The 23,012-nt window shown below is 41.4% G+C and overlaps 1 protein-coding gene across 1 annotated transcript in view; it reads right to left on the bottom strand.

Moving 5' to 3' along the window:
- PGBD5 (piggyBac transposable element derived 5) overlaps positions 1-14,469 on the bottom strand; it is an 81,472-nt gene extending 67,003 nt beyond the window's left edge. The window contains exon 1 of the mRNA XM_039325318.1: positions 13,550-14,469. Coding sequence (XP_039181252.1) covers positions 13,550-14,261 — 712 coding nt within the window. The 5' untranslated portion in view covers positions 14,262-14,469. The remainder of the gene's footprint in view (positions 1-13,549) is intronic.
- Positions 14,470-23,012: the final 8,543 nt, after the last annotated feature.

Genomic DNA, 23,012 nt, shown 5'->3' with positions numbered 1-23,012 from the left:
ATCAGTGGAACAACCTGCCTCCAGAAGCAGTAAATGCTCTAACACTGGAAGTTTTTAAGAAGAGATTGGACAGCCATTTGTCCGAAATGGTGTAGGGTTTCCTGCCTGAGTAGGGGGGTGGACTAGATGACCTCCAAGGTCCCTTCCAACTTTACTGTTATTATTATTATTATTACTCTGTGAGGACTTGGGATTAGGACTGTCGGAGGAAGCCATGAAAGAGTTGTTTTTGGGAAGAAGGGGAAACTGCCTGCTAAGGACTGAGACATGGATCAAGCCTTCTGGCTATGAAGAACTAGGGTGGAATTTACTTTGGGAAAAGAAGATTCCTTAAATAAGCTGGTAGTGAGCTAGTCAGGACTTTAACTAGTGATTTGTGCCTGGCAATGAATTAGAAGCTTACCTCTTTAGGGACCAAGGATGAAAGATCTTGATTAACACAGAATATAGGGCTGGAAGGAACTTCAAAGATCTTCTAGTCCAACCTCTTGCTCAAGGCAGGAGAATATATACCATCCCGGTTCATTGGTTGTCAATTCTGTTTTTGAAAACCCCCAGTGATGGAGCACCCACAACTCCAGGAGGCAAGTTATTTCATTGATCATTGTAATCACTGTCAGAAAATTTCTCCTTAGTTCTAGGTTGGGTCTCTCTTTAACAACGACCCATTACTTCTTATCCTGCCTTCCTATGCACTGGAGAATAAGTCAATCCCCTCTTTTCTGTAACAGCCTTTCAAATACTGGAAGTATCATGTCCCTCCCTAACACTAACCCTAACTCTTGGTAGGCTAGACCAGGGGTAGGCAAACTTGGCTCTTTTATGATCGTGGACTTCAACTCCCAGAATTCCTGAGCCAGCAATGCTGAGGGAAAAGGGAGAGTTTCCAAGCTGAGCCATGCTGGCTCAGGAATTCTGGGAGTTGAAGTCCACGAGTCATAAAAGAGCCAAGGTTGCCTACCCCTGGGCTAGACATAGCTAGCTGCCTCAAAGTCAGTGCTGTCTCAGAAATCATCTCGATCCTATTTCCTCCGAACTAACTGGTATATAACAGGATATCACACATCTTTCTTCCTGGACATTTTTCTTTTTCACCCAAAACTATTTCTCTGCTTCAAATTCTACTCTGCTTTTTGTGGAATCAAAGTACATGAGCTGCTCCTTTGGCTGTAAACCTCTCAAAAATGCCATCCACTGGCTAGCTTGGTTCACTCGAATACCTATCCTGCATATGAGTTTCATTAAATGTAATTAACAACAACCTTTCCATCAATCATATCTTCACCCTCAAGAAATAACTGTTTTCAGTCAGTAATAAACAGCTCTAAAATGGAGCAGTTATTACGGAGCTGATGCTGTACACAACATACCATTGGCAATTCCATCACAAATGCCAATAACAGACTAGCTCACTCTAATTCAAAGAACAGAATTCCAATTTGCTTACAATTACATAATAGATTAATTATGTCCAAATATTAGATTCAGAATCTTGATCACTTTATTGTCACTAATCCAATAAAAACAATGGTTTCAGGCATAACATTTGTATCGGTATGTTTATATCCAGTTTAGATACATCAGGAACTCCGAAAGATACACGTAAACCAACTTCTACTTTTACCATTATTTCTATCAGTGAAATGCTTGATTGGGACCTTGAAACAAAATAGAAAGCCAACATCTGTTAGAGCTTTAAGTCTTGCTTGAAATGTGACCTACCTACTGTAAGTGATCCAATTCCCTCCCAGTTTCTTCATTTGCTTTCCCACTTTTCTATTTCAGATTCTATTTTACACCTATCTTCTTCTTCTTCTTGTGCCATATCCATTATCAGACGTTGGCGATCATGTTGGTGATCCTGTTTTTATCAGCAGCCGCACAAAAAAGTGCTGCTGAATTTTGTCCAAACCAGTCCCTTAGGTTTTGAAGCCATGATGTTCTTCTTCTGCCTGGACCTCATTTGCCTTCTGTCTTTCCCTGGAGGAAACAAACAAGACTATGCAGAAAAGAGGACTGGGAAAAACTGTTTACCCAAGGTGGCCTCACTGAATTTATTGGCAGGCAATACTTCCTCTTGTTGTTCAGTAAGTTCAAATAGTTATTTTGCTTTTTGAGCAATTTGCTTCTATCAATAAGAACTTGGACTTCTGAATAAGAGAGAGTTGGAAGCCTTTGCACAAAATCTTTCTGAAAGATTTACTGCCTTTACTGAAACATACAAGGTAGACTAGGACAAAAGGCCTCTTTTGGAAACAACTTTTAAGTATCTCCGGGCTTACAATGTTGATAAAGCTCACAGCAATGTTCAACCTGAAGAGTTTCTCCCTGCAGCAAAGTCAGATGGTGCTGTCCCTGCTTGCTTCAGAAGTTCGACAATAGCAATAGCACTTAAACTTATATACTGCTTCAGAGTGCTTTACAGCCCTGTCTAAGCAGTTTTACAGAGTCAGAATATTGCCCCCAACAATCTGGGTCCTCATTTTACTGACCTCAGAAGGATGGAAGGCTGAGTTAACCTTCAGCTGGTGAAAATCAAACTGCTGAACTGTTGGCAGCCGGCAGTCAGCAGAAGTAGCCTGCAGTACTGCATTTTAACCACTGCGCCACCACAGCAGTGGTAAGAGACAAACTGCTCTTATTTCCTCCAAGTTGGAAAGATATAATTGTGTCTCTGACATATTTTTTCTATGCATTCAGCTAACTTCTGGAACTGTACAAGATTGTTATCTTGGCCAAAAGTACTACTTCATCCATGAAGAACAATAACAACGCAGGGAAGGAACAAGAAGATAAACAACAGCACAAAGGTGGCAGTGCCCAGCATTTCATTTCAGTGCATTCAAGAGCACCTGGCAAGAGTCACCAAAATGCCAATCCGGATTAAGAATCCGGCTTCTTTCTGCACGCAAAGGCTTCACGAATCATTTGGTTTACCAAACACATCGTCCCAGGTCAATACGCTCTGGAAAAAAAAACTTAACCGGGAAAGTTTAATGGGCAATTCTCGGAAGATCCCGAATCCCTGGGAGGCGGGGGGGGGAGAGAGGAGAAGAGAGGGGCTGGGAAGGAGGCTGCAGGTCACCGCGCAGCATCCACCTTTTATATATATATATAACACACACACCCCAAGCTTCTAAAACTAAAGTAAGACTTGAGCCACAAGAACTGTGTTTCTTTAGCTCAGCTTTCCACGCTGACATTTCATCCCGGATGCACATGCCAAGAAAAAGGTGACTTGCTCGGCGAGCAATCAACAATAAAAAAGGGGGAGAGGAGGAGGAGAAAGGCTTGGCGCTTTGCTTCTGGAGAGACCTGCCACAAGGCCACTTTATAAAAGCAGGAGCAAACAAATCCAAAAAGTGCACAAAGCTAAGGCGGGGGAGGGGGCGGGGGGGAAGGGCCACTGAAACCAAGCCTTTTGCCAACAAGGTCTCGGGCAGCAGCAGCAGCAACAGCAGCAGCAGTGCCTTTTTGGAAGGGCGGCCAGGAATAAAATAAACTGTTCGCTCCTTTTGCTTTCTTCCAAACCTGCGCTTCGGACGCGCTTCCCAGGCGCGCTTACCAGGCAGCAAGCGCTTTGGTCCCTGTGGGATTTCCCTCTTAGGAGAGGAGCACTGAAAAGGGGCTGCTCAGGGAGGACAGGAGATGCAGCCGCGGCCCTGTGGATTTCCCCCCCTCATCTGGCGCCTGGGAATCGCCGCTCCTAAGACCATCGGAAATATGTGTTTGCTGATGGTCTTAGGCAACCCCTGTGAAAGGGTCGTTCGACCCCCAAAGGGGTCACGACCCACAGGTTGAGAACTGCTGGTATAGGATCTCCTGCTTAAGCAGGGAGTTGATTTAGAAAACCTACAAGGTCTCTTCCAATCCCTTTATTCTACATTCTATGCCTTTGTCATCTTGCACTTTGACAATTGCAATGAACTCTCATGGAAGTGTCCTTGAACACCAGCTGGAAGTTCCAACAGATCCAGAGTGCACGGTAGCAGGTTGTGATGGCCTTGGCTTAGCATGCCCATATTTGACCTTTTTGCTTCATGAGCTGTGCTGATGGGCAGAGTAGTTCCCAGTATGGTTCAAAGTGCTGGTCATCATCTAGAAAGTGCCTTTTGCTTCTGCCTCAGACTCAAATTCCTCTTAAGTGATCATTGCCTTGGTTGCAGCTGTTCTTCCTGTTTCTCAGGGTTATTCTCATTACCCTGGATTGATTTTTATTCTATTCCTAGTTACTTGTTGTTTTCATATTATTCTTTATTCCATGAGCCATTTCCAGAATCATTGGAGTCAAGCTGCATCAAAATTGAGTGAATGAATGAATCTTATTTTTGCAGTAAAAAAAAAGTACAGCTAAATACCAAAATGACAATTAGAGACTAACAAATGTGGCTAGATATTTTTGCACTATGTACTTGCCATCACTATGTAATTTCTGCTGATGTAAGTGAAAATAATGAACCCAGATGTTCTTGATTGTGAATTTTTCTTTTCTAAATCTATTTATTACCTTTTGAAGATCCCAGCATTATTGAAGGTTAGTTGCTTTGTCAAGGTCCATGTAGAGTAGACTTTCTACTTTCTAGTGCTACACAACACATTTGTTCTCTTTAATGAGACTAAACTGCAGTGGTTTTGTATTTATGTATACATTGCCAAAGAACATTGTATGTCACTCTCAAACTAGACAAACCAGTTCCCATGAGACAATTTAAATTCCCAGTTCTTCCTATTGTGACTGAATTTGTAAACGAATAATATGGAAATGTAGAGAGAGTGGTAGACATAAGAGATGGGATTTTTACACTGCTGGCACCAGGACAAGGAATAATTTCTTGATGAGTATCCTCCCTGCAGCAAATTAAAAAAGTTTTTAAAATACAGTTTGTGTTTTAATCCATAAAAGAAGCAGCTTTACAATCCAAGGTGGTGGAGTGGGGTGGGGGTGGGAAGCCTCCTCTCCTTTCTCATTTTAGAGAGAGAGACGGGATTTTCAACTGGATGTTCTCACTAGATGGGTGGACTCCAATCCTGCCATAGCCCAGTGCCATACCTTTATCACTTCAGTGTTCCCTTTAGATTTCTCCTAGGTTTAATCATCTCAGAAGTCTTTGCCATGACAAAGCCACAGAATATTTTAGGCAACTGGCTTAAGTGGCTTTACTTACATCTGATATTATTATTTACGTATTATTTCAACTATATTTACATATGACCTGTTGATGATGCTTTTCCAATGGTTATCGCTTTGGGAAAGTGTATCCTTCTTACGTTTGATTTCATCTGCCACCTTTGTTACCTTTTTCAGCCAGATCGGGGAGGACCTTTTTACTTGACTTTCAGCAGCCAAAAATCTGATGCCCTGGCTAGGAGATGCCTCTGCTCAGCTAATGTGTATGCAGCTTTGAAACATTTTTTGAGAAGCAGCATCCATCACACACACTTTACCTCTAAAGAAAGCAAAACTATCTGTATCACTTCACCTCCAGCCCCTTCAAAGTTTTATCAATTTGCATGGACAAAATCCTCTTTTGGTTGGCAGAATTTCCAGATGAGGCCTTGGAACGATGGTGAAACACCTTCATAAAAGTAAAATGTGATTCCTCTGGGCTTCACTCAATGGTGGGATTGAGCCGGTTTGCACCACTTCGGCAGAACCGGTAGCTAATTTTTTGTTGCCCAGGCCCAGAATGGACTTCTGGAAGCGGCATCCACACAGAGAACCAGTTGTTCACATATTTGAATCCCACCACTGGCTTCACTACTGGCACAAACAATCTTCACATAGCCAAGTGTGGCTGCCTCATACACTTACCTAGTTCCCATTACTTCTTTGTGGAAATTATCTTTTCTGTCTAGTGCCTTTTCTATTAAGCACTTACTGGACCAAAGAGAACATATTTGCTTACCTAGCTGCTTTAAGTAAGAGCTGTTCATGGGAACCCTGTAATGATACAGTATGTGGGAATGTCCTTGGATGGTTGGGGGAAGAGCCTACAGATTAGAAAATTGCCATGCAAAAGGCATCTTGGCCCACAGATGCAGATCATGGGTCATGGGAAATGATTCACAAAGAACCTTCCTTAGACAGAGCTGGTCTTCATTGTTGTCCTTCTTGTCCAGACAACCTAGAAGGCTTAACAACATCTAAAATATTTAATGTCTATTCTATTACTATCTTTCTTCATAGGTTTGTGAATATTCAAAGAAATGGTAGAGGTCGGGGATGCATAAGAAGCCCAATTCTTTTTGAAATTTTGTCAGAGAAAACTTGTTCTTTCATTTCATGACATTCTCCTGTTTGCAAAGAATTATTTCTTGAAAAATAGGCTTTTTTCCAGTCTTCTGGCAAGATTTGGTTGAGCGGCAATTTGTAGGTATTAATTTGAAGATTATTCATTTCACATCCCATCTAATCCCAATAACTTCATTTGTCTGAACAATCTAATTTTACCCAGAATTGTTCTATTGATAGAAAGCTGTTTAATCCCACAGAAGTGTTTGTTATTAAAAAAAAAGGGGGGGGAGAGAGATGAATTTCACTAATTCCTTTTTCCACCCTTCCTGCTGTCACCTATAGTCCTTTTTGCCAACTCTGGCACTGTTCTGGAAAGTTATCTATTGTATGGGGTAGATCTGAAGAAGTGCAGAGGGAGGGGCTGTATAAGAGGAAGTAAAGGAGTCCCTGTGGATTTTGCTCCGCCAGTCATTACCAACTATAGAAGGTGGTGTTCATCTCCCTTTCAAGACCATTGGGCCAGCGTTGTCTGAAGACAATTCAGTGGTCATGTGCCCAGCATGATGTCATGGAGCACTGTTACCTTCCCACCGAAGTGGTACCTATTTATATGCTCTCATTTGCATGCTTTCAAACTGCTAGGTTGGCATGAGCTGGGACAAGGACGGGAGCTCATCCTGCCACATACGCTTGGGTCTCAAACCTGGGCTTTCCAGCCAACAAGCCCAGCATTTTAACCACTGAGCCACTGCACCACCCCTATGAGAGAAGGAAACCAGCCAAAATATATGTCCTCCCTTCTCTTCACGCTACCCCTATTGAATCAAAAAATCATTCTTTTTGAGCATTAACTCACCATTAGATATAAAGCACTGCATTACTTTATTTATTATATACTCTACAATATGAACCTGGTTTAAATTAGATATTTGCTTCCCCTCCTAAAATATAGGAGCAACAAGTTTGCAATTGTATAAAAAGATGGAAAAGGTTCATTGAAGCCACCTGGAATCATGGGGCTCAGTTTTAAAAACCTTCTTTTAGACTCTTCCCTCTAAGACAAAATTGGCAATTCATTTTCAAGCATTTTTCTAGTAAGAATGACTAATGACATTATCATGGAGTAAATGACTCCATGGCTAACTGCTTCAATGAACTTTGTCTCTGTTTGATGATAACATATCTTTTGCTCAAGCTTGTTAATTTATACTTCTGTTGAGTGTGGCTTTAAATAATACTATTAAATGCCCAAAATGGTACAATGCACAACAAAACAAATGGTAACAAATGTGTTAATGTGAAGTTGGTTGAAGGTAGGAGTACATTTTCTCCTTTAACTCTGGTCTACTGAGATTTCACTTTCCTTAAGGCTATACGCAGGTTTTTAGTCATGACAACACATCAAGGCCTCAGTTCTTTGTATTTCATACCTTCCTGACTTTTGAAAATTTGACTAGCTGAAGTACCAATAGAATGTTCTTTTTTATTTTATTATCAAGGAGCAGAGACTGGATTTACATGCACATTGAGTCAAAACATGTTTTATTTAGCTTTGACTGCAATCCAAGCCTATTTTGATTTATTTAAGAAAACTATGGTTAAAGAATTCATAATAAAGCAGGGATGGCTACAGTTGGGGTGGGGTAAGAGGACTAGACAGCAGACATGACCACATGGTCAAAGCCTCCCACCCCTTTGTCTATGCATCAGCATAACATTCACTTACAGAGGGGTACTGATTCAGTTGGATTGTCATGTCTACTATCTTGATCTCTGTCTCTGTTTCTCTCTCTCTCTCCTCACCCTCCCATAATTAATAGGTGAATTTAGTCAATAAGCCAGTTTACACAATATGTTTAACTAGCTCAAAGAGAACTAACATAAAGTTGCAGGAGGGGCTACCTTTGAATCAGTTTTGACTCCTGGCCACCACATGAACAAATCTGCATTTTTCCTGGCTCAGGACAAATGTAAAGACAGACTGGCCCAAGGACACCCCACTGGGTTTGTGCCTTAGGCAGGACCCAAAGTCTCCCAGTTTCTGGCCTTCAGCCTTTACAACAAACTGGCTTTCAGCATGATGTACAAATACTTGTATACAGTCAGTGTGGGAATTAAAAGAGGATAATCTGAGTCCAAGGTTCTTTGAGGAGAAACTAACCAACCCTAGTTTGCCACGTAATGAAACCAGGGGTGTAAGAGTTAACAGAATTAACCTTTTCTACCTGCTGCCAGCAGTAAGTCCTAGAGCAATCCTGGAAAATAGGAGTTGCTGTACAGAAACAATCTCTTTCCTTTTTTACTGTTGACATAAAATGCACACCTGAAATCTCCATTATTTATTTCCCCTCAAAAATAAAGGCAAGTAGAACAGAAGCATATAATAACCTCCCATCCATTAAGGGAAAAGATGTAGACAATGCCAAGTTCCCATCTGACAGGGCATTGGTGGTGTTGTGCTGCCAACATATGTGGGTAAATAATTACCCCAGATGAGTGCAGAGGCAACCATTAGATAACATAGGACCAGCCACTGCATTTCCACCACCTATCCCGCAGACTTGTGAAGCTAAAAACAACCACAATAGCTACACTGAATTCCTCCAGCATAGAAATGTCCTAATAAAGAAATCATTTTTATAAACTTCTACAAACTTTTTCACGATGCAGTCCTTTTTTGTTTGATTTATACAATTCATACAATCCTGAATGAGTTTCAGGATTGTATGAATTGTATTTCCGACTCCATGGTTTTACCTTATGAAGAATAGCGGCAAGCTTTATTGAAATCAACAGGTTATATTTCTTTTAAATATAGAGACTGAGGTTCAAAGGGCGCATTTTAATATTCCACCAGGGATGAGCTAAAACTAAATTTCAGAGGTTGTATTGTGTTTCTTTTGACTTATTCATGCTCCAAGACATGAAAGCACAACACAAACTATAGCAAGCTGTCTAAAACCTGTGGAGACAGAAAACCTGTGGCTCTCTTGATTTTGTTAAAACAGAACTCCCAGCAGCAACAGCCAATAAGGCTAATTGTGAGGAATGCTAGGAACTATACTTCAGCAACATCTGGAGAGCCTCAAATTACTCCTCCAATGAAAGGCTGGCTTTCATAGGACTGTACAGTTCCTGAGCTGTTGCTCTCTACAGCCATATTGCAATCACAGAAATTATGTAACCACTGACTTTGCCTGGCTGAGTTAAAGGAACCTTCCCAAAATGTCTAGATAGATTTCCCATTTTGATATATAGTTTGATTAGACTCTGGCCAATCTTAGGGGAAATAGGGAAAACTTGTAGATATAAGGTTAGCCTACATAAGCTTCATCTTACATGAGTTAGCCTCCTCAAGCATAGATAAACAAACTTGGAGAGTATGTTTCTTAAGCTATGTTCCACATTTAGGGGTAAATAAATATGAAGTTCCTTGAAGCATTTAAAAAAATATTTTGTCCAATGCATCTTAATACAAAATAGTTACAAAAGGGAAGGTTGTTGAGAAGGTTGTCACACAACAGCCATCAAGAAGTCTGCAGGCAGCAGATTATTTAGACCTGTTTCAGACAGATTTCAGGCTGAAATTTAGAATAGACAGATTCTGTTGTATTGGCTGAAGATCTGTGGCAGAGCCAGGATGGGGGTGGTACATCCATCCTTATGGTCCTTAATCTCTCCAGCAATTTTTGAAACCATAAACATGGTGTCCTTCTAGCTAAGCTCCAGGACTTTGAAATTGCTTTACTGCAGTTCTCTTCCTTCATTCATAATTCCTTCATAATTCCCTTGATTAAAGGGATAGGGGGATATTGCTACCTAGACTCCTCCTTTGTGGGGTATCACAGAACTTGATCCTCCCCCCATTCACCATCTACATGATAGCAAACCCCAAATCTCCCCCCATGATATCAGCAGAATGCTAAAGATGCCCAATTTTAATTTTTGACCCCAGGCCTGCCAAATAAAGATGACAAGGTTTCGTTCCATTGCTTGGATGTGGAGAAACTGTGGCCAGCTCAGTCAAGATCAAAGTAGCTATCTAGATCCAGGGAGATTCCATTTTAAATCTGGATAGGGTAGCATTTGTCTATTCAAGAGTGGTGCACTGTCTAGAGGTCTTCTTGGACTTAGTTCCTGCCTGAAGAGTAGGTTGGCAACTGTGGGCAAAAAGGACTTTGTACACTTCCAGTTTTACTCTTTCCTGAATCAGTAGGCCCTTCAGTCAGTCACTTTATGCATTAATCTTTTCATACTCAATTACTTCAATGGGGCTGCCCTTGAAGAACTTTAGCTGGTCCAGAAGGCAGAGGTGTAGACAATGATGGGCATGCCTCAATATGTCCAAGTGTCATGTGTTCTATGAATGCATTGATTTCCAATTTGCTTCTAGTTGTGATCTATAAAGCCCTACATGACCTAGGACCCAGTTATTTGAGGGACCGTGTATCTGCTGCCTTATCTGTTCGGCCAATATGAACCAACAGGTTTGGCACATTTCAAATCCCTTCAGTTAAATTATGTTACCTTTCAGGAATCTGGAAAAATGCCTTCTTGTCATGATGCTTGCCTTCTGGAAAGAGAGTCCTTCAGAAATCTGAATGATTTCCTCCTTGATGGTGTCCCAGGTGCCTTAAAAACCTGACTGCTCTCCCAGGCCAGGGGTAGGCAACCTTGGCTCTTTTATGACTCGTGGACTTCAACTCCCAGAATTCCTGAGCTAGCCATTCTGGGAGTTGAAGTCCACGAGTCATAAAAGAGCCAAGGTTGCCTACCCCTGTCCCAGGCTGAGGGTTAGGGTAGGGTAGCTGGAGCTTTCTCTGGAATGTGGCTCTATATATTTTCTGTACTATTGGACAGATTTGCAATTTTGTCCAAATTTGGAGAGGCCGCTGCCCATACTTTTATGTTTTATTTTAAAAACAGAGAAAAATATTCCAGGCTAGGAAAGAATTTTCTGAAAATAAAGCTTTATTCCCCTTCAGAATTTTAATAAGTACCAGACCAATTCCAAAGAGGCTTATTTCTAAAAAAATTATTGCCTAGTATACCTCAGCAGGTGGCAGCACCCGGTTAAACTTGTCTAGGGATGGAAGCTAAGCAAATTTGGGCCTGGTTAGTGCTAGGATAAGAGAGACTATGAAGTCTTCCAAATCTGTTGACTAGATTTAGAACTTTGAAAAACTTGCAGAAGAAAGCAATAATAAATCACCTAGTTGGCTAGGAAACCACAGATCTGTTCATTAAATCGTCAGGAGTCAAAAGAGGCTTTGTTTTACTTGTTTTTATCATCTTCTATCCAAAAGTCTTCACTATCTATAACTGAGCAGAATGAATGTTTGGCATAATTAGGGCATTCTGCATTATGCAAAAGGCAAAATACAAAAATAAAATTGTCACTCACCCAAACTATCACCTTCCAGTCACATCTGGCCTTGCACATGTACAAGATGTCATATTTGTTAGACCCAGTCAAGCATTGTGCATAGGTTTCTGATCAAACTGATTTTCATAACTGGTGTCTTTGGAAGTCTCATCTGATATAGATGGCCAACAAGCTACATACATTAATTCAGTGATTTTTTTTTACATACAGCCAAGTTGAAAGTAACCAAGATCTACAATTTGTGCAATATTGCAAAATGCATTATGTGTTCTACTTTTCATAATTATCCTTATGGCTGATTCATGCATGCATGTTTATAACTCATAATTCATTATTCAATGACTCTTGGCTCAATGTGCTTGTTTTGGAGGAAAACCAGATCATGATAGGATGTTTAAAAAGCTGGCTCTCTGCCATATATTATATGACCATCTTGTATCTTCCTGGCAACTAAATAAGGAACATTCAATTGTGGAACTTAACCCCTAATTGTCAAAAGCAATGAGCAACAACTCCTTACTCTCAAACATATCCCTGCTTTACTTGCATGTTGACTCTACTAAGAAAAAGTGATTCACTTCAGTTTCTGCAACTGTTTCCCAAAGGCAAGCCTTTCAAGATTGACAATATTAAAACGAAACCAAAGAAAACTAAAGCTAAAAAGCTACTTGCAGTTGTTTTCCTCACCCCAGCTCTCAAAGGGTTAATTACAAAAAAATAAAGAATTTGTTCAGCAAACTAGAGTGCATTAGATATTCAGAGCTAGCCTCTCATTCTGGAGATCCAAAATCAGATTATCAGAAGATACTCAGATGTTTGTGGTTGGTTAGTGCCCAATTCTTTAAAATTAGCTGGCACAGCCCAGCAGCTGAATAGCCAGATACTTACTGTAAGAACGTCCTATCTACCACACAGTTCATATTACTTGGAAGATGCAAATTATTTGAAATATATTTTGGACAACAGTTAGCAGAAGTCCAGCCGCCCCAACATATGTCAGGGTGAAGGCAGTTATAGTAGATGGCTATCCTTTACCTATAGTGTCACACTCCAAGGCACTTTTAAAAATAATAAACCAGGCAGCTCAGTAGCCCAGGATTTTTGCATTTCAGAATCTATTCCATTATATATTTGTAACTACTTTGAGGATCTGCCCTCCAAGTAGATCTGGAGGCATAGATTATTTCTAACTTCTCCATTTTATATCACTGAATTGTATTCACATGGACTTGAAATTTCACTAATAAAATTTCAGTAATACAAATTCAGTAATTGGCATTGGCACCTGCACAATTTTCTACCATAAGGGAATCTTGCCCTGAGGGACTACAACTAAGGACCCTGTTTTTCCAACACAGCGGTGCTTTTCCACAAACCCCCCTTCTTGATTCTTTCCACTTGCAGAAAAAGAGCAGAGGCATCACAATCACTCCAATGCAACAGAAGGTCACCAAAGCTAGCTACACTTCTGTGGAAATAAAGTAAATGCAACCCTTTAAGGCAGCCATCACCCTCCCCCCCTTCCAGCTGAGCTAAATGACTCTTACTAATGGTCAGCCACCACGACTCTTGATTACTGAGCCAAGAGTGATGGTAGTTGGAGTCCAAAGCATTTGGAAGAGACGGGAGTGAGGGAAACTGATTTAAGGAACAGACTGCTTCTTATAACCCAATGGGAAGAAGCAGTCTATCCCAGTATTGAGTCCGGGCGGCTTTCCTAACCCCAAAGATTCTCCCCTAAGGTGGAGTTCTGGATGCTTTCGAATTATTGGGTTGGGGGTCGGGGGCTGGCGACCTTCACTGCCTCGTCAACCCCACTTTCTCCCACACTCCGCCAGAACGGGAGCCCTACTTCTGCAGCACACGCACAAGAGACCCACACATCCTGAGTCACCCGCCAAGTCATGCCAAGACGCGAGTCGATTTACCGCTGCTATCCTTGAAAGAAGGGGTCGGGGTGTTCCGCAGGCTCTGGCTCCAGCCCCTCTCGCCTTCCTCCTCCTCCTCCTCCCGCCGCTGTTGCTCCGCGGGACCCAGGAAACTCGCCTCCAAGCCACCTTGCACTTGCTGCTGCTCTTCCTCCTGCTCTTTCGCTGCCGACGCCTTGGAGCCTTGGCGTCCTCCAGTCCTGCCCCGATGGCCGCGTCCACCCTCGGGGGTTTCGCCCTCTTCCTCCTCCTCCTCCTCCTCCTCCTCCTCGTCTTCCTCCTCGGAGGCAGAGCGCGACTCCGCGGTGGTGCTGTAAAATGGGTTGCCGCTGCTGTCCTGGCCCGATTCCCCGAAGACATCGTCGGAAATCTGCAGGCTTTCATAGCGGCAGCGGGCTGCCTCTAGCAGGGACAGCGCCTTGAGCCGCTGCCCGCCGCCGCCGCCGCCGCCGCCGCCCTCCGCCATCATCTCCACCGGCGGCGTCAACAGCCGCCCTCGCTCGGACCGATCCTTCGGCCGCAGGCAGCAACCCAGCAGCAGGAGCGGCTCGGTCACCGAAGTAGGCAAGCAGGCTGGGGAAACATCGGCTCCACCACCGCTTTCTCCTCCTCCACCGCCTCCGCCGCCTCGGAGCCCAGCCTCCCGCTGTCCCCGGCACAACCCGCCCCTGTGTGTGTGCAGAGCCATGGGTGGAAGCAGCCAGCTTAACATCTCTTCCAGTACCTCCTCATCTAGCCAATTGCAGCTGCAGTCCTAAAACGAGAGGTGGGGTTTTATGAGCGCTCCCGAGGCCCTGAGAACACCCACTCCCCGCCTCTAAGTGGGAGGATCTCCGCCGTTTAAAATCACAGAGTTGGTTTTGAGAACGACGAGATGCTGCGCAAAGTCTACTGGTCCAACGCGAGAAGTTTGCAAGTGGCTAATTAACTCCGCGTCATGCGCTAAGGGGCTTGCTCGCGCACCCCACGGCTTCCCGGATCTCCGTGGGATCTACCTTGGGAAGAGAGCTTAGCAGCTTTCCTGTCTTTTTTTTTTTTTTTTTTTTTGTGCTACAGGAAGGAGCTGTCCGCCGATCTAGTGCTGAAGACCACAATGCTTGGAGTCCCACCGCAAGACCCTTTAGAATAGATTATGAATTAAGGCAGTAATTACAGTAATTATTATAAGAAGAGGTTGAGATCACCACTGGTTATTAAAGATTTGGCACATGTTCAAGTAGGAAGACGACAAGCAGCAGGACCCAGCAGGAGGCATGCTTGGAGCCAGAAAAGAATTAGAAAAATTGCATGCTTTTCTGCATAAATAGCAACGTAAGACACGCGCCTGGCAATAATAATCATCCTGTCACCTCCATTTCCTAGGAAAAATGCATCTATAGGCAGATATGCTGCACTTAGCTATGATTTAGGGTCTTCAAGTTTCTTTCATGTTGGTGTAAATAGGAGTGTCACTAATTTACCATCATGACAAAGAGAGTGCAGAGCATATTTTAAAGCAACAACAACAAAAAGATTGCAAAGAGGGAAGCTGAGATCTGGAAGCGACTACAGAAGCTGAGACCTTGCCACCATTGGGGAAAATATATTGATCATACCTAGAATATATTGATCATCATACATAGCAATAAAATGATCATACCTAACAATGGCAATAAGGTTGCTCCAGTCTGTACGTATACTGGCATATACTGACATATACATAAGCTGACTGTCGCTTTCCAACTATGTATTTCTGTTGCTTTATAAGACCCAAATGTACCAAGACCTACACACATATATATATATATATATATATATATATATATATATATATATATATACACACACACACACACACATACAAATTTCTTTTTCTGACAAAGAGTTAAAGAATTAAATTGGGAGACTAAGATGGCCATTTCGAGCTCATTAAAGGGTATGACTAACTGAAGAGAGCAGAATGAGCTTGAAATGGCCATCTTAGTCTCCCAATTTAATTCTTTAACTCTTTGTCAGAAAAAGAAATTTGGATTTGTAAATGTTTCGCAGTTGCAACTTGACCCTGCTTAATGCCCCTAGTTGGGGTGCTGCAAGGCAAAAGAGATTGTAAAAAGTATATATATATATATATATGTCTTTGGTTATTCGGGTTTTCTCCCGCGTCAAATTCGAAGTGTCTTGGCAATGTTTCGACGAAGTCTCATTTGTCTTCGGCTTCGTGCTTCTAGGAGCAATGTGTGATCGTAGCTGTTTCTTCCTTTTAACTGCCAGTGGGGGTATGAACTGATTGGGTGAGAGCTTGGCTGTATATATATATATATATATATATATATGCAGATCTTGGTGCATTGGGTCTTTTCCCATGCTGGCTTAGTTGCTGTAGGTGGATAGGTTGGCTGTGTAGGAGTTATTGTTTGTAGATTGTTTGGCTGTTTCATAACATCCTGAGTAGTTGACGTGCTGGCTGTGTGCCCATTAGCCTTTTGTGTTGTAACGACCTGGTTAATGGGTTGTGTGATGACATCCTGAGATCTAGTGTAGTGATATCCTGAGTTCTGTGTTGCACCATCCTGTGTGGTTGGCTGTGTTGTAATATCCTGAGCTTTGGCGTTGTAGCCTCCTGAGTTCTGTGATGTGATGTCCAGGGCTGAAGGCTGTGAAGTAACATACCAAGCTTTGCAAAATCTGCCCAGCCACATACATTGAACAAACTAATAGGAGAATAAATGCATGCATCTCAGAACACAAGAACGCAGTCAGAAAAGAAGAAAAAACTTCCTCCCTCTTCCAGCACCTTAAAGCTACAGGACATGAAATTGATTTTGAAGGAACCAAACTAATCTCCAAAACTGAACACCACAACAAGAGAATAATTATGGAAGCCATCGAAATAGAAAAACACCCCCACAACATGAATAAACGTGACGATACCTCCCGCCTACCAGACATCTGGAAACTAGCCCTAATCAACAAACGAGTCCTAGCCATGAAAACTGACACTGGACCCAAAACAACACAGTACGCCACCACCATTCACCAGTACCAGACCCAAACCCAAGCCCAAACCCATCCCTCAGACAAAATGCAACCACCATCCAGAAGCCAAACCATGATGACATCACCAGCTGCTGCACCTCCTTCTGACCCCCACACAAAGCAAACGGACACACGCCATGAACACAGAGCTAGACCGCAAACTCGGAGCCAAACCAAAGCCCGGTATGTTACTTGGTGGATCACACATTGTACATAAACCAATAGTATGATAGAGCTGTAAAAACAAGCAAACCAACAAGTACAATCTCAGCCGTTATGAACAAAGTATGGAATCAGGATGAAAGTTATTTTTCCTCTCGATTGTACATTGGTTAGACTCCATTTAAAATACTGCAACCAAGTTCTAGACATCAAGCTACTGGAGCATGTGTGACGTATAACAACCCAGAAGATAAGAGCTTGGAAGGAAAACCATATGAGGAATGATTGGAGGCATCTGGTTTGTTTATTTTGGACAAAAGAAGATTGCACTGGGACATAATGGTCAACATATATTGGAAGGCTGTCTTCTAGAAGATGGAGCAGAATTAGAATATTCAGAGTTGTTCCAGAAAGCAGGACAAGAAAGAATGGATGTAAACTAAAAAGGAATATTGTAGGTTTTACTTCAATGTCAAGAAAAAAAATGGCAATGCTAAGAGCTGTTCAACAGTGAAACAGACCATCTTGGTAAGTTGTGAACTCTCCTTCAATAGACGTATTTAGCAGTTGGATTAGCCACCTGTCAGACATGCTAGAATAGTTGGGTTGCTGCCCTGAACAGGGGGTTGCTAAGATGATCTCCAAAATACCTTCCCATCCTTACATTCTATGAGTTTATATTGTTAGGCATCATTAGTTATTTGAATAGAAAGGTGAAATATGAATGAAATAATTCATTCAGGAAAGACGAAGACATCAAAAGTAAGAGCGGGATCAGGTGCTACCTAAGGTCTTAGAACTTGATTCATTGTCCAAGGAGAACTTGGAGAAAAGTCTGATTCTAAATGGAACCGGATAAAATCATAGGATGAGGTATAACAAAATTTTCAGAAATAGTCCTCCAATCTTTCATGTCTATGGACTAATTCAGATAGTAATGTGTACGACAGAGAGGTAGTGAAATGTCCCTGTATAAATTTAAGTAATCTATTAGATCAATGGTTCTCAACCTGTGGGTCAGGACCCCATTTGGGGTCGAACGACCATTTCACGGGGGTCGCCAAACAACGCAGTCCGCCATTTTTCCCCCCTTTTCCTTAGCAGTGCTACTCCCTTTTATTCTATTGGCTTTTGAAAGCCAATAGAATAGACTCTCTTGAATAGAGTCTAATTCTATTGGCTTTCAAAAGCCAATAGGAATTGTCCAGGCTGTCTCTGCCCTGTAGAGCCCGCCAAAAGTCCCATTCTGCAAACGTTGCTGCACCACTTGAGTAGTCCTCGACTTACGACTGGTTGAGTAGTCCTCGATTTACGACCAGTTGGGGGTCGCGGCATTAAAAAGGTTGAGAACCACTGTATTAGATCAACAGTGGGAGCATGCATGCTCCTTGCAGAGTTTTATTAATCCTGTTAGTACAGTGGATTAATCTTATCTTTGTGACAAATCACTTTTTTCATGCTTCTTACAAGTAGCTTTCCTGCTGGTTCCACATGTAGCGTTCAGATCTTTCTATTTTATTCCAAGGTATCAAGCAATTAGGGATCACATAGTGAATACAGTGATGTGCCATGCAATGCAGCCAATCAACTTTGTAAAAGAGGGCAAATGAAGTGTATTCATTTTTTCACACTCTGAATGAGTATTTGGATGCAAGGATGGTATCTGTTTCTTCTACTAAGCTGCTTTTCCATTTATACTCAAAGATTTAAAATTGAAGCTGACTACTCATACTAAAAGAACTACTTTGGTTTAAAAGCAGCATAACAACATAGGAACCCTATAGAAACAGACTGATAATATAATTTCAGTTAGGTTTAGAGGGTATGATTTCAATACTCTATATCCTTCACTAAAAATAAATGCCATTGAATTCTTTAAATTATTGTCTGTTTGAACTCTTTGAACAATTGTCCGTCAAGTGTTTGGAACGTGCTAAATTTTAACAAAATAATATTTGCCAGCCAAAATGAGTACACTTACAAAAACTTTTCCAAAAAAGCGTTATTATTTAAAGACTATAAAGACTTGCTATCATCTCATCCACTTGTCAAAGCAAAGACATTTTCTACTTCCCTGGTATTCTAGCAGACAATATTATTGTTTCTGGCCTTGTGAGCTTCCTCCACCCCATCATTGAAATTTGTTCTCTTTCAATTCTTCTATTCTTATACTTTGAAGCAATTAAGAACAGTTTCCTTGTTCTGTAGCAGCCCTTCAGATATTTGATGGCAGCTACTATATCTCCCCTTAAGTTACTTTTCTGCTTGTTAACCATGCTCAGCCCCAGGGTTATTCATGGGGAAGGGAGTGTGAAAAAATCAAACTAGCAGCTGCAACTTTAAGATTGAAGCTTCCCCCATGGATAGCACAATGCATTACAGATACTGCTCTTCAGTCATCCAGACATCCTATCCAGGTTCTTCCCTAAAATCCTGCTTGGTGTAGATTCTTCACCATGCTATACATCCTTTTCAGAACATGTTAATTTTATCAAAATCAATCTTAAAATATGTGGGCAAAACTGGTTCTAGTACTCAAAACAAGAAGAGATTGGAAGCCTACCCAGAAATGGAATGTACTTATTTATAGTATTTATGCTTTCTTTTCATTGTAATTCTGGTAGCCCAGAAAGGATGCAAAATACAATTTAAATAACCAAATCAATAGCATATAACATTTCCATAACATAAAATTAAAGTATCTTAAAATTGTGGTCAGGGGAAAAAATGCAGTGTGGTATAAACTGAACTATTTTCAAGGATTTAAATATCTATTCATTTTTGAAAAGAATTAGCAGGAGATCTGAAGGATCCAGTTCTGCTTTCTATTTACATAGATACAGATTCTCATTTCTAATGTACCATCTCAGCATCATGGAAGGAAGGAAGGAAGGAAGGAAGAAGGAAAGATTATACACATCACATTCAAAAGCCCTTGAGTAAGAGCAGCTGCCTTTAGAAGAATGACTGGTGACTCTGTCACCAGATTGCTCTTTATATAGTGTGAGTGGTATAAAAAGATTTAGTTGGAAGCCATTATGATGAAAATTGCTACTTTAATCAACTCAATAGAAGGCAAGTCTTGGATTTCAACTTAGAAGTGGGAGACCTAAGTTTAAACATATACCCTTGAGCTAAGAAAGTCATTGGGAAATGGCAAGATCATCAATATACTGTACTTCAACCTAATGTCTCATCATCTGTAATGGTATGTGGGAATGACCTTGAGAGATGGGGGAGAAATGTCACAGTCAGGGGAGCAATCAGATAAGCAGCTTAGCCAGCAGAAGGAAAATGGGTGTGGTATCAACATCTCAGAAGGGGATCTCTCTAGGCTGCAAAAGGCAAATGGGAAAAAAATGTACTTTTAGACTTGTAAGTTTCTGTTAATGTAACCATACAACATAGTAGAAGTAGTCCATCTAGATTTGCTTCCTGCCTGGACTCCCTCACAAGGCTGACATCACCTGAGATCATATGACTGCTAGGGCCCAAATATATTGTTCATCCTGATTGATCTCAGCAGCTATCTAAAGCAGCAACTCCCAACCTTTCCGGCGCCAGGAACCAGTTCCATATAGGGTGATTTTTTTTGCAGACCATGGGGGGGGGAAGGTTTCACACACTGCCTAGATCAGGGGTCTTCAAACTTGGCCCTTTTATGACTTGTGGACTTCAACTCCCAGAATTCCTCAGCCAGAATTCTGGGAGTTGAAGTCTACAAGTCATAAAAGGGCCAAGTTGGAAGACCCCTGGCCTAGATCCTGCGTGTGCGTGGATGGGTCTTTGCTCACTTGTGAGGCCCAGGGGTTGGGGACACCTTATCTAAAGAACAATTTTGAAAGCAGGTAAACATAAAGACTCCCTTAACTTGAGTTTGACTCCTGATGATCACACTGACTTTTATACAGAAATGGTTTGCAAAGTCTTCTTAGATCTGACCCTGTTTATCTTTTTGAAAGCAGTCACTGTTGATTAGGCACCAGATGTTTTTCTCAATTTCCCAGCACTAAATTAGAGTCTTGGGATTCCCTGGTATCTCTCATCGAAGCACTAACTACTTAGTCTGACACTGCTTTTAAGGATCAACTAAAGTTGATTTGGAAAGCAAAATGATTATTTCTCAAAGAAGCAGGAGAATTGGGATGGGGGCCTATACTGAGTCCCAGGGACTGCAATAACAATATGTCTGGTGGTCACCTCAGAGAACAGGCAGAGTTTCATTACTGTCAGCTTTGGTTTCCCACTCCTCTTATGAACTGAGACTTGACTCCTTATAGTATGACTTACCTTGTCATTTTCTGAGCTTGGTGATGATGACCAAATTAGGTCACTTCCCAGTTTGGCTCTGAATATGCTACAGATTATCTCTCATCACACAATAATTAATCATAGAACTTTCACACGTCCATCACATGATTCCCAGGCAAACAATGTGATGCTGACAAGCCTCAGTATTCTATAGACACCTTCCAGCAGGCTCCCTGTCCTAAATTGCTCTTTCTCTCTTTTTTTAAAAAAGGACTTTTTATAATTTTAGGAATAAAATGAATTCAATTTAAAAATAAACAACGGAGAATCTAAAATGCTGTCAAACAAAGTTAATATCTGATAAAGAAAAAAAACAACAGTGCAATTCTGGTGCAGCTATGGGATAACCCAACAAAATACAACAAGAATGCAGCTCGGATAAAGGAGGTGGATAAGGATAAAAAAGAAGCTGAACTGAAAGAACTTATTGTTACAGCAGAAATGATGGAGAAAAGAACAAGGAAGATCAAGAATTGCTGAGTGCCAGATGAAGATGAATTGCATTGCTTCTGTTTGAACCATCTACATCAGGGGTCTTCAAACTTGGCCCTTTTATGACTTGTGGACTTCAACTCCCAGAATTCCTCAGCCAGGCATGCTGGCTGAGGAATTCTGGGAGTTGAAGTCCACAAGTCATAAAAGGACCATATGGTAGGTAGCTATTGCCCAAGCAATTACTGGTATAGGCTTTCATGGCTAGTGTCTGTTGGACTTAAGAGTTTAGTGACATAAATTTCCTGATATTTTGTCAGCAAATATGACTGGCATTTTCAGAGGCAAAGTGAAATGCTATGCTATGGAGACCACAAGCAAGTGAGCAAAGACCAACTGATTTCTGTCTTTATAGCTTTATACCCACCTGCCTATAAAGAGAGGAACTCAGTGAGTCCCTTCTTACTTCTCTGTAGTCAACAACTTCCATTAAGAGTAATTTCAACTTCATTGTTCTACAACTTTTCCTTCTGACATTTTATTTTATTTGCAAAATAATAGACAAATGTTTGCTATGTGTGTACAGAAGATATGCAATGCAGAATGGGTGAAACACTTTTTTTATTTTGATTCTTTTGTTTCCTTTTTGTGAAGAGGAGCAAAGAGATGTTTGTTTTGGCACAGAATTGACTGATAGTTGTCTGTACTCAGTTCTTGGGGAAAAAAACCAGCTGAATCTCAGGTCAGTTTCAAGAATGATTGTCTGGATATTGCCTATCTTACTCAAGATAACATGCAACCATCATGCATAATAATAGCTATTAATAGCCATATTCTCTATGAATTTGACTAATCTCCTATCACAGCCATCCAGCTTGATGGCCCTCACTAATCTTGTGGTGTAGAATTGAATTATATATTCTCTTGCCTGCTTTCTTCTATTGGATATATACAGTATGCGCTCTCTCTCTCTCCCTCCCTCCCTCCCTCCCTCCCTCCCTCTCTCTCTCTCTCTCTCTCTCTCTCTCTCTCTCTCTCTCATACACACACACACACACACACACACACACACAGAGCCTTCAGCCTCTTCCCTTTTCAGGTAGGCACTACCTTAAAGTGCAAAAATAAAAAAGAATCAGTAAGCAAAATAAAGACAAGTTTTTAAAAAGGGAAAGGAAATATACTGTAGCTAAATCTGTTTTGCACCAAGCCCATTCATTATACCTCTCCATATTATTTTTTCTTTGCAAATCATCCTTAATTGCAGCATTCAGGTGTCTCCTATGAACATTCTGTTCTGGCCACCTGTGCTTTGTGAACAGAGAACAAAGAAGGTCAGAAGGAAATTTAAAAAAAGGCCAAGGCAGGAACAATGGGAAGTCTCTTCTACTAATGGGTTTGTTCCTTTCCACTGTTCACCTAAGTTCCATCTGTCACTGAAATATACACCTTCTCTGGATTAAACTCTCTGATGAGTTCTTGGACATGCCCATGAATTTTTTTTAACTCAGCAATATAGTAGTTTGCCAGCACTATCTTTGGT

This window comes from Crotalus tigris, unplaced genomic scaffold (genome assembly GCF_016545835.1).
Source record: "Crotalus tigris isolate CLP2741 ecotype Arizona unplaced genomic scaffold, ASM1654583v1 scf7180000024326.325410, whole genome shotgun sequence".
Taxonomy (NCBI): domain Eukaryota; kingdom Metazoa; phylum Chordata; class Lepidosauria; order Squamata; family Viperidae; genus Crotalus; species Crotalus tigris.
This window is presented reverse-complemented; position numbering and strand designations above follow the sequence as displayed.